Below are 12,203 nucleotides of genomic sequence, written 5' to 3'. Positions count from 1 at the left end.
CCTACACCACCTATTTGATCTCCAATCCCTGCAGGGAGCAGTGATCAACATGCAGAGGCAGATCACAGCCCTGTGAGCTTTTCTAACATCCCCTGCATGCAGAGTGACCCCCCGGCTTCCCAAAGGAGGTGCCCTTTGGGAGCGTCTAGGCTTTGTCATACCCCAAATCAGCAGCCCTCAAGAAACATCGCAAGGACATGTGGGTATGCGGGTCATCTGTCCCTCCACCTCCCCTGCCAGTGCCCATATATTTTGTCCAAAAGAAGGATGGGAGTATCTTCATAGGAGTCTGATGACTTATGATGGCTTCAATCTACTTGGGTTCCATATGCCAGCAGCTGGGGTCCAGCAGGTACCCCAGGAACTTCACGTTGTTTTATCGAAAGGAGCATATTTCTGGGGTTTGACATGGAGTCAGTGCTGTGGCAAGTGACTCAGGATTTCTCCAGCATAGTCTATGTGCGCCTATTGAGTGCTGGATAATATCAAGGTGTCAGGAATACCACTGTACAGTTATCAAGCAGGTCCCACAGGACATCTTTTACAAAATGCTGAAAGGTGGTCAGGGCACAGCAGAGACCAAATGGCATCACAATATACTCATAGTGTCTGTATCTGGTTCAGAAGGCAGTTTTCCACTCATTCCCTTCTAGCATGCAGAGAGTGCAAAGGTTCTTAGAATTAGCCAACTTCTTTTGATATTTTTTAAGAGAGTTTTCCAGTATTGTGGTTCCTATAACAGCACTCACTTGAAAAGGTTCTCACTTTCTGCGGACATATAAAGCACAAACAGCTTCTGAGGAACTGAAACAGGCATTCACCACCACTTGCATCACAGTCCTGCCCAGATGCTGGCCGGAGTTTTATTGTGGAAGTAGATGCTTCTGACCTAGCCATAGGGCCATCCTCTCCTAGAATGTATTATGAAGCAGGAGCTCCACCCTATGCTTTCATCTCTTGGCAGCTTATTCAAACTGATAGGAATTATGACATCTGGGACAAGGAGCTCCTGAAAATTAATGCTGCCTCTGAGGAGCAGTGGCGTGTTCTTGAGGTAGCAGAAGAACGAACAGTGGTACTGATGCACAACCAGAACACGGAATACTATTGAGGGATGAAGTGCCTCTCTCCCCACCTTGCCTGACAGGCTTCTCTTTTTTCCACACTTTGCTAACTCTTCATTCTTTGCTAACTTTGGTTTCCAACCCCAAAGTCATTCTGCCCCATCAGCCACCTCATGTGCACCTGCAGTCAGTGACAGTCAAAGCAGGGGGGCATTGTTGGGTCAAGTGACAATACCTTGGCCTTTTTTACCACAATAAAAGCCGTCCCTTTCTCTCCATCTGTGTTCTCATTCTTGGGATGAGGGGGTGAGGTTGGATACCACCTACTTCCATGGGCTCCTCCTCTGGCAGGGGGGTAGCAAGGGAAGTGGAGCAAAACATAGCAGAGCTCTTCCCAGGGTCCAGATACGCTCTCTTTGGCACAGTCAGGTGCCTTTCCAGAGTGATAGGTAGGTCTGACAGGCTGCCCCAGGCACTGGGGCAGGCCAGTCCTAGCCATCTCATCTTGGAAGGTCTCAGGCAGCTCTCACCTGTAGTGGGCCATAAAGCTCCTTCTTCCCACGCAGTTTCCACCGCCAACTTCGTGAGTTGAATTGTGTAGCCAGTGACTGACTCCTTCCCCTTCTGGAGCTCCAGCAAGACAGTCCTGGCAACTGCACAATTGCAGTCTCCCAAAAAACACTCCAAAGCACCAAATAAGTTATCAGTTTTGGAGCACAGGGTCATTGTCCTTCACATAGGGCTTCATCCAATCAAGAGCCACCCCAGAGAGCTAGATTATTACTGCTGAGCATCTAGTATCTTGTGTAGACCCATGAATAGGCTGCAAAGATTAGCCACATCTGACTCATAAATCCCCATACCATTGCCCAGTCCCCATTGAATGGTTCAGGAAACTGGGGATCAGATGTTGTTGAAGAAGCCCAAAGGGTTGTGTCATGCCTTTACATGCTGACCATTAGCTTCCTGCATGATTTTGAGGTTAGCCTGGAGCTGAACGGGAGCCTCGGGGGCAAGGTCCTGCCCACCGAGGGCCACGCTCCATGGTGGCCAGCCCAGGTTTTGAGAAGGCCTGAGCTAACTGTCAGGGAGAAGAGCGAGTGAGGCTGCTTCACAAGAGAAGATSGGCCAAAAGCCAAGGGTGACCACAGCATACAGGGACAGTGACCTCACTGACCAGGGCACAGTTCCACAGTACCCAATAAGGCAGCTTGGAGATGCTAACAAGTTCTGTTGACGGTCCAGTGATCATCAGCTAACTACGAGATGACAAATCAGGTCCAAGATCAATCCATGAAATCCAGTCAACAGGAGCAGTGAGGCGCAGGGCTAGGCACGGGCTTACCTACAACACAGCTCAGGAAAGGGCTGGAGGCCAAGGCTTGTGCTTAAATGGAGCTCCTGGACCACTGGGCAGAGGGTGCATGGATGAAGGTCACAGGTGAGGCTGCTYAATGCTAATAAGGCCTATTGGTGCATCCAGAGCCCTGACACCACTCGCATGAATTTATTTCAGTGGCACTTCCCACAAAATTCCTGTTTCTGTGCCTGAGGAGGCAGAACAAATTTGTTCCTATTTCTTACCATCCTGCTGGATTTTGGATGGGTTGCTTCCTCCTTGATCTACAGAGCCGAATATATCGGATGTTCTCAGAATACTACCACCGCTTTCTGGCAGCATTGTTTTTTTCAGGACTGAATGCTTTTTCATTTTTGAAAAAAGGGACCCACTTCTAAATGCTGGGAGCTGTGAACAGAACTATCCTGTAGCTATCCTGACCATCATGCACTGACATATCTTAAACTCCATGTTAACTCTAGTGCAAGCTAGAAAGCTGAATGTAACATAAACTAAGTAGCCATGGGAATCAGTACCAACCATCTTGCACCTTCTAACTGTAGCTTGTAATACTCAGGCCAAATACTTCTTGAAAGCATTACCTTCAATGATCAGAAGTTATCTTCTTGCTCTCTTTCCAGTTCTTTCAGTCACTCATTGCTACTTCCTTCTTGAAAATGTTATGCAAAGACTTAGGAAAACTTTGTATTTCAAGTGGATTAAGGGGTAGGGAAGGAGTGCTAATGCAGGCAACAAAGAGAGGAGACTGAAGTTTGCCAATTCCTCTCAAATAAGCAGAATTGTTGGAAATAGGGCCTGTCAGATCACTGGCTCCCAAGACATAATGAATAACTATTATAGCATCCTAACTTTATAATTAAAGGCATGGACAGAATTTGTGAAATTGTTTTTGTTCTACTTTAAGTAAAAGCCTTATACTGAGACCTAGGTTGCAATCCTAGGCAATGGAAAGACTGGTCTGTTTGTCACACAGAAAGCATGTTGTGACATACTAAATGTAAGAACATCTAAAAACTTTATCTTAATACATATTGCAGAACACAGACTATAAAATTATGGTTTTTGTATAAAACTGGATTTCAGAGAGCAAGGAAGCTATGTAATTACTCGATCCATTTTTCAGGCTTAAAATTCAACTGTATGGATTGTGTAATAGTGTATTATAAGAGATGTACCGAAAAAAAAAACAGTAAAGATGATCTGGAAAAAAAAAAGTAGAAGACAATACACAGATATTCCTGGCCCAAAACCAGATATTACAGTTAAAAAAAAAAAAAAAGAAAAGAAAAAAGTCAGAACTACTGTCTCATATATAAAGCCACTTCATCAGGAAAGAAGTGTAGGGGCCCTCTTCCAGCTAAACTGTTCAGAAAAATTATAGTGAAAAGCTGACACTAATATAGGCAAAATAAAATCTATCTTTATCCCTTGTTCCAATTGCTGCTTTTTTAAAAAGTATTATTTCTGCCATTTAGAACACAAAGAAGTCTTCAATAAAGAGAGTATTATTCAAGTGTCTATGAACCAGAAATTATTAAAGTAAAATTACATCCTTAAGCATAGCAGATAATCTGCATAGATGTAGAATTTCATCACAGTAACTAATATCTTTGTTCCAGGCAGTCTGATGTCCTTGACTTTATTCTTGTCTCAGCTTCCTCCTGCTCAAACACTCGTGTGCTTGTTCATGATACCCAGTGTGACTAGACAATGCAATTCTAAAAGAGTAATACAGTAGAAGGCCAATTATTTTAAGACCATACCACTCATATCCTTAAGGATGCTGTTTATTTTTTTTTTACCATGCAGTCAGTTGGATTGTGCAATTCTTTCCATACCAGCTCTTTCAGTTACAAACTAATAAAGATGAAAGTTTGAAAGGCAGCTTTACAGAAAAATAAAGCTGTGCTGTAATACCAAGTCTTATTTGTACAAACTTACATTTTCTAAATTGAATTAGCCATACTATACAGTACTAAGATGTGTGATAATCTTGCAAGTCTAGTGCAATTTTAACTATGCATTTTTCCAGGCACATCACATAGAACTTGTATAATGGCAAATCAGCCTACCATGTGAACCTTCTAACAAAACAGCAGGAGCTTTTCTGCTTGTTACTTTTTGTATTGAGCAGCATAACAAGGAAACTCACATGTTCGAGTTCTTCATCAGTCACATTGAATACTGGTCCCCTATAAAGATCAAACATACAAAACTGTAAAATATAATACAAGAATATAATTTTATTGTGTTAATCTGCATATGTATTGGTACAGTTGTTCTGTGAATGCTTCTGATGAAAATTTTTCCATAACTCTGGCTCTCCCAGCTGCTCCCATTGTGTCTTTTAAGAGAGGATCTCTCACAAATTTTTCCATAGCCTCAGAGAATTGTGTTGGCAGAGGATCACACAAAAATCCTGTAACATTATTCAAGACTGATTCTAAAGGACCACCTGAATTAACTGCTATAACTGGACATCTCATATACATTGCCTCCAGAGGAACAATGCCAAAGTGTTCTTTACTTGGTGTGTAAAGCACACACACAGAGTTACTAAGAAGAGAGATTTTCTGTTCATCTGAGAACGATCTCAAGAAAGTCACCTGGTCACTAATACTAAGCTTGGTCGCAGTACTCCTCAGCTCTTCATAGTGCTCCACATTTTCCAGAACTCTTTTGTCATAGCCACCTGCCATAACCAGGTGAACTTCATTCCACTCATGAGAATCAAGTCTCCCACGAAGCTCATGCAAAGCCTCCAGAGCCAATGCTAGATTCTTTTTTCTCTCATACCTATTAATGGAAAGAAACAAGAACTTTTTCTTTTTGGGTATCAGGTCAAATATGTCTGCAGGAACTATTGTTTCAAAGCTTCTGGTGTTGAGTGATGGGTAGAGGATCTCTGGGTTTATATGAGATAAGGACTTAAACGTGTCCTTGAACACACTGGCAGTGAATTTGCTGTTGACAACGATGCAGTCTGCCATGCCAGTTGTGTATTCTTCCAGCCAGTCGAGTGGAATTCGGTAGATGCGTTTTAGAAGAGATTCTCTCTTCGTCAGAAGCTGATCAGGGAAGTGACAGTAAAACAAAACCTTCTTACGGGTTCTGGCCAATCTAAGTATGGGAATGCAAGCAGACACCTAGTGCAACCAGGAGAGACAGGACAAGAGAAAGCATTGTTCATGTCAGTGCTGCTAGTGTGCACATGTGATTTCACAGCTGCGGACGGAGAGCCAGCCCTGTCCAAGCCAGGTGAAAACACGAGCTCCTAATCTCCTTCCCTCCTCTCAAGCACACCCAGTTGAAGTCCCCCGGCCGCTTCTTCCACACCCTCTTGCCGAGGCTCCGGATTTCTTCCCTCACCTCTTCCTCAACCCTTTCCCACCCCAAGCCCCGTCAGATTATGGGACCACCCACCTCCCTTCTCCTGGCAAGTCACGCCACCAGCAGAGAGTGGAGGAACACCGGCGCCAGCAGGGCCTGCGCCCGCCCCACCACCCGCCTGCACCCCGGAAGGAGCAATGCCGGGCTCCGTCCACCCGCTGCCCGCGCAGGGAGACCAGCCAGCCGGCCTTTCTGCGATGCTGCGTGTTGCCAGCGCCGCCCTCCCTTTCCCACGAGCGGCTCCACGCGCCCCCTGCGCTCCGCGGTGAGGCGGGGGGCGCCGAGAGAGGGGCCGCCGCGCCCCCCCACCCCCGCCCGCAGCAGGAAAGGGGCGCGGTTGGGCCCGGGCAGCGGCGGGGGCCCGGCCCAGCCGACGGCGCGCACCTGGTCGCAGACGAAGGCGTCCACCTCCTCGCCGCTGAGCAGCAGGACGTAGAGCGCCGCGAAGGCCATGCGAAGGGCGGCGCAGAGCGCGTGCCCGCGGCCCCACAGGCTGCGCGGCAGCCAGCCGCCGGCGCGCCGCACCGCCAGCCCGCGCGCCTCCGCGAAGCAGCGCGCCGCGTCGAAGTGCGCCGTCCAGATCTGCACGCGGCAGCCGCGCGCCTGCAGCGCCAGCGCCGCGTCCACCACCAGCCGCTCCGCCCCGCCCAGCCCCAAGTCCGGGTGCAGGAACAGCACGGAGGGACCCCTCCCTGCCGCCGCCGCCATGGCTGCTGCCAAGGGCCCGCCCCGCTCCGCCCCCCGCAGCCGGCGGCAACGCGCATGCGCAGGCAGCCGGCTCCCGAGGACACGTCAGCTTTCGCCTCCAGCCTCCCGCTCTCTCCGCCTGCGGGTGGAGGCGGCGCTGCCCGACAGTTCGCCCCCTCTTTCCCGCTCGGTCGCCTTAGCCCAGCTGCGAGTAGAGGAGCGGGCGCGACCGAAAGGTTATGCTGAGCTAGCTCGCCTAGGAAGCGTCCTCGGAGGGCACTGGGGAAAGGGAAAAGGGATCAGTGTTGCATCAGGCATCATGGAGGCAGCCACAGGTCCTCGGGGTGAGGGGCGGGGGTGGGCCTTGGCGGTGGGCGGGGCACCGCGCCGGGCATCGCGGGCGGGGGACGTGGCTTGGCTGTGTGCGAAGACCCGAGTGTGTGAGGATCCGCCGCGACCGCCCGCGCTATGGTGCGGCCCCCTCCCCGCGCCGTTCCTCTCCCGGGGTGGATGCTGGGGGTGCCCCTTGCCCGCGGGCTGTTTTTGCCGTCTCTGAAGTATCTCCCCCCTCTCCCCCCCCCTTTTTTTTCCTCTCTCTGCAGCCCGGGCCCAACCCCAGCGCCACCAGCGTCGGCGCCTCCGGCCGCTCCCCCAGCAAAGCTGTGGCTCCCCGCGCGGCCGGCTCCACCGTCCGCCAGAGGTAGGTGCCCGCCACAGCCTAGTGACGGGGCCGTGTCCGTCCCCTTTCTCTGCGGCGTGTGTCCGGGTGGCCCTAACAGATGGTGGAGAGCGACTGCAAGCGAGCTGGGGTATGGGCGTCCGTGCATGTTTCCCAGGCAGGGCTCACACGGGACTAACTCCTTGGCCCCCAGTGCGACTGACTGTTTCCCTACGGGGTGCTGTGCCAGGCTTCATGAACTGGGCTTGCCCAACTTACAGGCTGGTATAAACGTCTTGCACCTACAGAGTTTTTTGGGGTTGTAGTGTTTAGTATTAGGAGCTTGTGGATCACTAATGCGTTTTGGTCTTTGCTTCATTCTGTTACTCCCTAAAGGAAGAATGCCAGCTGCGGGACAAGAAGTGCAGGCCGTGCCACATCCACAGGTACTGGTGGGATGTGGCGATTCTACACTGAGGACTCTCCAGGGCTCAAAGTGTAAGTTGGATACATGGGTCGTGGCAGGTATGGGGATTATGTATTTCTATTATTTATTCAATTTTTAATCTTTGAAAGGTTCTGGTCTGCATGGGAAAACATGTTGAACTGGTGGCTGCTTAGATTTGGGAGGAAACTTAATATTTGATCTGCAAACCTGGAGAGGTTGCTTTTAAACTTCAGACTGTGGTTGTTTAAAAAAAGAGAGTGTTCTATTTTGTGATCACCTAGGTTTATTTTAAGTGGTCTTTGAAGACTGTGAGCAGTCCCTTTGAAGTTATGAAAGATTGCTCGTCACAGTGAATTTAGGCAGCTACATATATGTTTGTGTAATCATGATAAAGATTGTTCTCTCTTAATTAACTTTTTATTTTTCACATAATTGTATATATTGTGACCATTCATCTTCCTTTCGAAAACATAATACAATTGATATGCTATGTGCTTGCAGAATTTGAGTTTTGGGGTTTTTTTAATCAAAAACGTGAAGACAAACCATTTTAGTTCTTACATTAAAAGTTTGGAAGCGAGTAGCATTCCAATACTCTGTTTATCTCTGTTATTACAAGATTAACCTTCCAAGATTGTGGTCAAATAACTGGTGGTACTGTTCCTTAAACTGTAAAGAGAGCCTACTCTTTTACTTTTTAACCAGATTCAGTCATTCAGTTTAGTTGCCCAAACTAGCCTAACCAGCCTAACACTTGAGTAATGGAGGTAGAGGAAGCATTTCAGCTGACAGGGTTATGTGCTAAGTCACAGTGTTGACTTGTGTTTTTTGTAAAGTTGTACTTCACAGCCTCTTATTTTTTGTTGCTGGGCTGAAGAGGCTCAGGAGACCCAGAGATCCCCTTGTTGCTTCTTTTCTTCTAGAATCTATTAGTATTTTATTCTGGGGCTCTTAAAGAGGGCTAGAAAATACATTGCAGCTGGCTGCGTAAGGAGAATGTTTGAGAGAGGGCTTATGGTAGTCTGGATAGTGACTGTGTCACAAACTGTACCTTCTCTGACATCTTAAGTATTTTCATTTTCATATGTGCTTGACTTGTTTGCTTTAAAAAAWATATATATATAAACCTTACTGTAAACCATCAAAATAGTGGCATTTTTTTATTGCAGATCTTGCTTTCTCCATTCTGAATCCAAGGAGCATGCAAGACAAAGAATATGAGCATAAGTAATGTACTAGAGCACGTCTGTGCAGATAGGCAAGTCGTTTGTGTATCGTGTAGTCTACTAAAACTCAGGTAAAAAATGAATAAAAGCAAACTGAAAGAACAGAAGCATGCTGCCTTTAGGTAGTTTTTTTTTAAATGGAGCTGTGATTAAAAGCGGTCAAAACAGCTTCACCAACTTCTTCAGTAAGTTTCCTAGTTGAATCTTTTCATCTCCCTTTTGCTGTTGAGTGGCTACTCATCTGTAATGCATTCTTAATGCATCTGTAATACATCTGTAATGTAATCTTCAATACAAGCAAGTCAGTAGATTTTCCCCTCCTACTTGTGCTGCAATCCAGACGTTCCCACTTTTAAAGGTTGTGGAACAGTCAGCCCTGAGAGCGGTTTTGCTAGCCACCATGGGTACCTTTATGGTCAGACTGTTAATGGAAGCAACAAAAATTTGTAGAAGTGAGTTGGTTTTACAGCCCAACTGCAGACAAATGATAACATTTTGTGAACCACGGCTTGGGAGCAGCTTCCTTCCTTACTTCCTTACAGCTTTATGCTTTCTGTATCATCCTATTGCTATAGTCTCTGTTCTATTCAGTAAGCTTTAAAATGAAAATGGGTTATAGATGGATTGTCGTTGCCTCAGTTAAATGCTTCAACAGAATCTACTTTTAAAAATGGTTATGACCACCACTACATAAAGCAGTGTGAAAGCTTAACATGATTTTTTTTTAAATTTTCTTGTGCTGTTTAAAATATGTACTCTTAGAATTATTAGGAATTTGGAAAATTCATAAAAACACCTAAGAACAGGTACTAACTGAGATGGGGGCAATTCTGCTATAGATCGAAAGTTGTGTATTTTTATTGTGCATACTTGTACCTCTTATGCTTCAGACTTTTACTGTCTATAATTAACATCAGAATTAATAAGAAATACATTGAATAAGCAAGTTTGTTTTGCCTCAGGAAAGAAGATTTTTTTTTTGTAATAAGGGATGCTGCAAAATACATGTCTTTAAAAGCAATACTAGCAAGAGGAGCTGTGTGGGATGTGGTTGAGAGTGAGATATGATATTTTTCTCTTTAAAGCACAAAATACGGAGTTTTAACAGGGCTAAAACCAAAATAGTCTCCTTAAGCTTGTTGCTGTTTCTGTGTTACTTGGTACCTGTGGTTTCTATATCTTGTCTTGAGCTTTCCTGCTTAAAGAATGATGGTAGTGTTCCCTGTGGAACCATGATAGAGAATCAAATTGGACTTGTGGTACTGGTATGCAGCCTTATGTAAGACAATTCTGAGAATACACAATGTGAAATTTTTAGGGGTGCCTGAATTGGTTTTATTTTACATACATACATACATATATATTTTTTTTTAACTGAGCATATAAGGCTGAGAAGATTTAGGTATATGGAGGAGAATTCCAGTGTTTTAACCGGTTCTCTGTGGAACTGAAACAGACATGATGTCAGTACTGAAAACTTCTGTACATTACTTCTGTAATGGTACCAATGTAATCTGCATGTAAAAATCCTGTTTATTTTCATTTACTTTGTTCCAATTAGTAGTGCTCCTCTTGGGCAAATAGATGTCTATCCCTACGTGCTATAGGCAATGAATGGCTTATATATTACTACTGTTAAAGGCACAAATGAATTAAATAATAATTCAGATAAAATGTTAAGGATGTTGTGCACCTGATATCACTTATGATTTATATTTCTTGTAGGACATAATCTTCAACAATTGAAACACCGGCGTTTGAGAAGCAGATTCTGTTACTTAGTGAAAGTTTTCTCTCGATAGGGGTTACTTGTGTAGTCACACTTGTGTAGTCACTGTGTACTTCAGTTTGTATTTTGTGTCATTAATTTGCTTGTTAAATGCTTTACATCTATTCAGGGTTTTCCATACCCAGATAAGTCTGAGCATGATAGATAATCGTTGAGTTTTAGAACTGCTTGTGGAAAATAATTATGAACACTTGAAATGTGTGGATCAAGATCTCATAAAAATGTTAGTAAATTATTTCAATCATATTTCATTTTTGTTTTTACTTTGTATTCAAGTAACATCTCCCTGCTTGTAAACTGAAACTCGGAGTAATCTGCAAAGGTTGTTAGGGCTTGAATGCTGGATAACTGCATTTACAGTGTTTCTCCCAATATCATGCTGAAAATCAGATACCAGGTGGTATGAAGCAATGTTGACCAGTGTAATAGAATGTCATTGTTATGTCTCAGGATGGCATGGAACAGCTGATTAGGTCTGTCAACATGTATCCTAAAATTAAGCTGCTTTTTTCAAAAACATCTGTATACAGTTTCTAAATCATGCATAAAAGTGGGCAGGGAAAAAAAATTAAGAAATCTGTTGGAATTGTACATTTTAGGTAATGATTTTATAACGGACTTAACATTGACATTCTGTCCATCTCTTCAAAAAACAAGCAAACAAACAAAACATACCTGCAACCCCCCACCTACCTCCTCTCCACTGCCGCGGTCTTTGAAGGAAATAAAAACTCTGAGAAGACAGCTACTAGATTATGTAAACTTTATGCCAAAATTTGACTAGCCGCTAGAGGACTCTGTTGTTTCTTATATCTGACTACATGTCTGTTCAGGTGGCTATCTGATTAGTAAATAGAGATTATAACCTTCTACAAGTCTGGAGATTCACTTCATGACAATAAGCAATAGTGAACTGTTAATTACTTTTAAATACAAGTGATAGTGGCTGATACTGGCTTTTGGACAAAGCAGACTTTTGTTGTTGTTGTTGCTTTTTTATGTTGATGCATTTTCTTTCTTTATTTTTAGTGGTCCTGTTCCAGTTTTGGTCATGAGTCTTCTTTTTATTGCTTCTGTGTTTATGCTGCACATCTGGGGTAAATACACTCGTTCATAGACTCAGCTGCGAACTTAAATCATGCATCTTGGACCAAAAATGTTGTGGATCCTGGTTGTTCTTGGAGAGAGTTTGGGGGAGCTTCCTATCAGCTATTGAAGTTCTATCAACTTTGGCTCAAATACTGAATGAACTTTCCAGTTCTCTGGACAGGGTTTGGAGTCTGTCATGAGTCATTGTGTATTTGTATCTGTATGCTTAGAATACAGGTATTGCAATAAAACTTGTATATGGAAATGGAATAAGTCTTAACTTTATTCTTTCTTCTTACTTCAACATGCAGCAACTAAAGCATTATAATTATGGTTTTCATATATAACCATATTCCTGATCAAATGCAATTTGAAGTTTAAAGCAGATTCTTTTAAACTGAACATTGATGTATGATTTTATACCAGAAGATGTTTTTTTCTGAATGGGAGATGCCAAATTTTGTGCACAAGCATGTGAAAGTAAAAACATCT

At 44.4% G+C, this 12,203-nt stretch overlaps 2 protein-coding genes across 3 annotated transcripts; one reads left to right on the top strand and one right to left on the bottom strand.

Annotated features, from left to right (window-relative positions):
* Positions 1-4,642: 4,642 nt before the first annotated feature.
* On the bottom strand, positions 4,643-6,737 carry ALG2 (ALG2, alpha-1,3/1,6-mannosyltransferase). The gene is made up of 2 exons (XM_026055121.1): positions 6,199-6,737; positions 4,643-5,570 (listed from the first exon to the last, which is right to left on the bottom strand). Exons 1-2 carry the CDS (start codon positions 6,520-6,522, stop codon positions 4,668-4,670), a joined length of 1,227 nt encoding a protein of 408 aa, XP_025910906.1. The 5' UTR covers positions 6,523-6,737; the 3' UTR covers positions 4,643-4,667.
* A 123-nt stretch (positions 6,738-6,860) lies between these two features.
* Positions 6,861-11,981, top strand: SEC61B (Sec61 translocon beta subunit). 2 transcript variants are annotated; one of them, XM_026055125.1, is made up of 4 exons: positions 6,861-6,972; positions 7,104-7,201; positions 7,556-7,657; positions 8,777-8,865. In XM_026055125.1, exons 1-4 carry the CDS (start codon positions 6,970-6,972, stop codon positions 8,826-8,828), a joined length of 255 nt encoding a protein of 84 aa, XP_025910910.1. In that variant the 5' UTR covers positions 6,861-6,969; the 3' UTR covers positions 8,829-8,865. The 2 variants fall into 2 exon arrangements, with proteins under 2 accessions (XP_025910910.1, XP_025910909.1); XM_026055124.1 differs by lacking the exon at positions 8,777-8,865 and adding an exon at positions 11,652-11,981 and having other exon boundaries at positions 6,862-6,972.
* Positions 11,982-12,203: the final 222 nt, after the last annotated feature.

The sequence above is a fragment of the Apteryx rowi genome, unplaced genomic scaffold (assembly GCF_003343035.1).
Source record: "Apteryx rowi isolate R43461 unplaced genomic scaffold, aptRow1 scaffold_989, whole genome shotgun sequence".
In the NCBI taxonomy this organism is placed as follows: Eukaryota; Metazoa; Chordata; class Aves; order Apterygiformes; family Apterygidae; genus Apteryx; species Apteryx rowi.
The sequence above is the reverse complement of the archived record's forward strand: the minus strand, read 5'-3'. Positions and strand labels throughout refer to the sequence as shown.

Bases quoted from the DNA above. Each gene is read 5' to 3' on its own strand.
- ALG2 (XM_026055121.1), bottom strand. From the start codon at position 6,522: ATGGCGGCGGCGGCAGGGAGGGGTCCCTCCGTGCTGTTCCTGCACCCG. The intron at 5,571-6,198 runs GTGCGCGCCGTC...TGGTTGCACTAG, and splicing joins ACGCCTTCGTCTGCGACCAG to GTGTCTGCTTGCATTCCCAT.
- SEC61B (XM_026055124.1), top strand. The intron at 7,202-7,555 runs GTAGGTGCCCGC...TACTCCCTAAAG, and splicing joins GGCTCCACCGTCCGCCAGAG to GAAGAATGCCAGCTGCGGGA. The intron at 7,658-11,651 runs GTAAGTTGGATA...CTTTATTTTTAG, and splicing joins GACTCTCCAGGGCTCAAAGT to TGGTCCTGTTCCAGTTTTGG.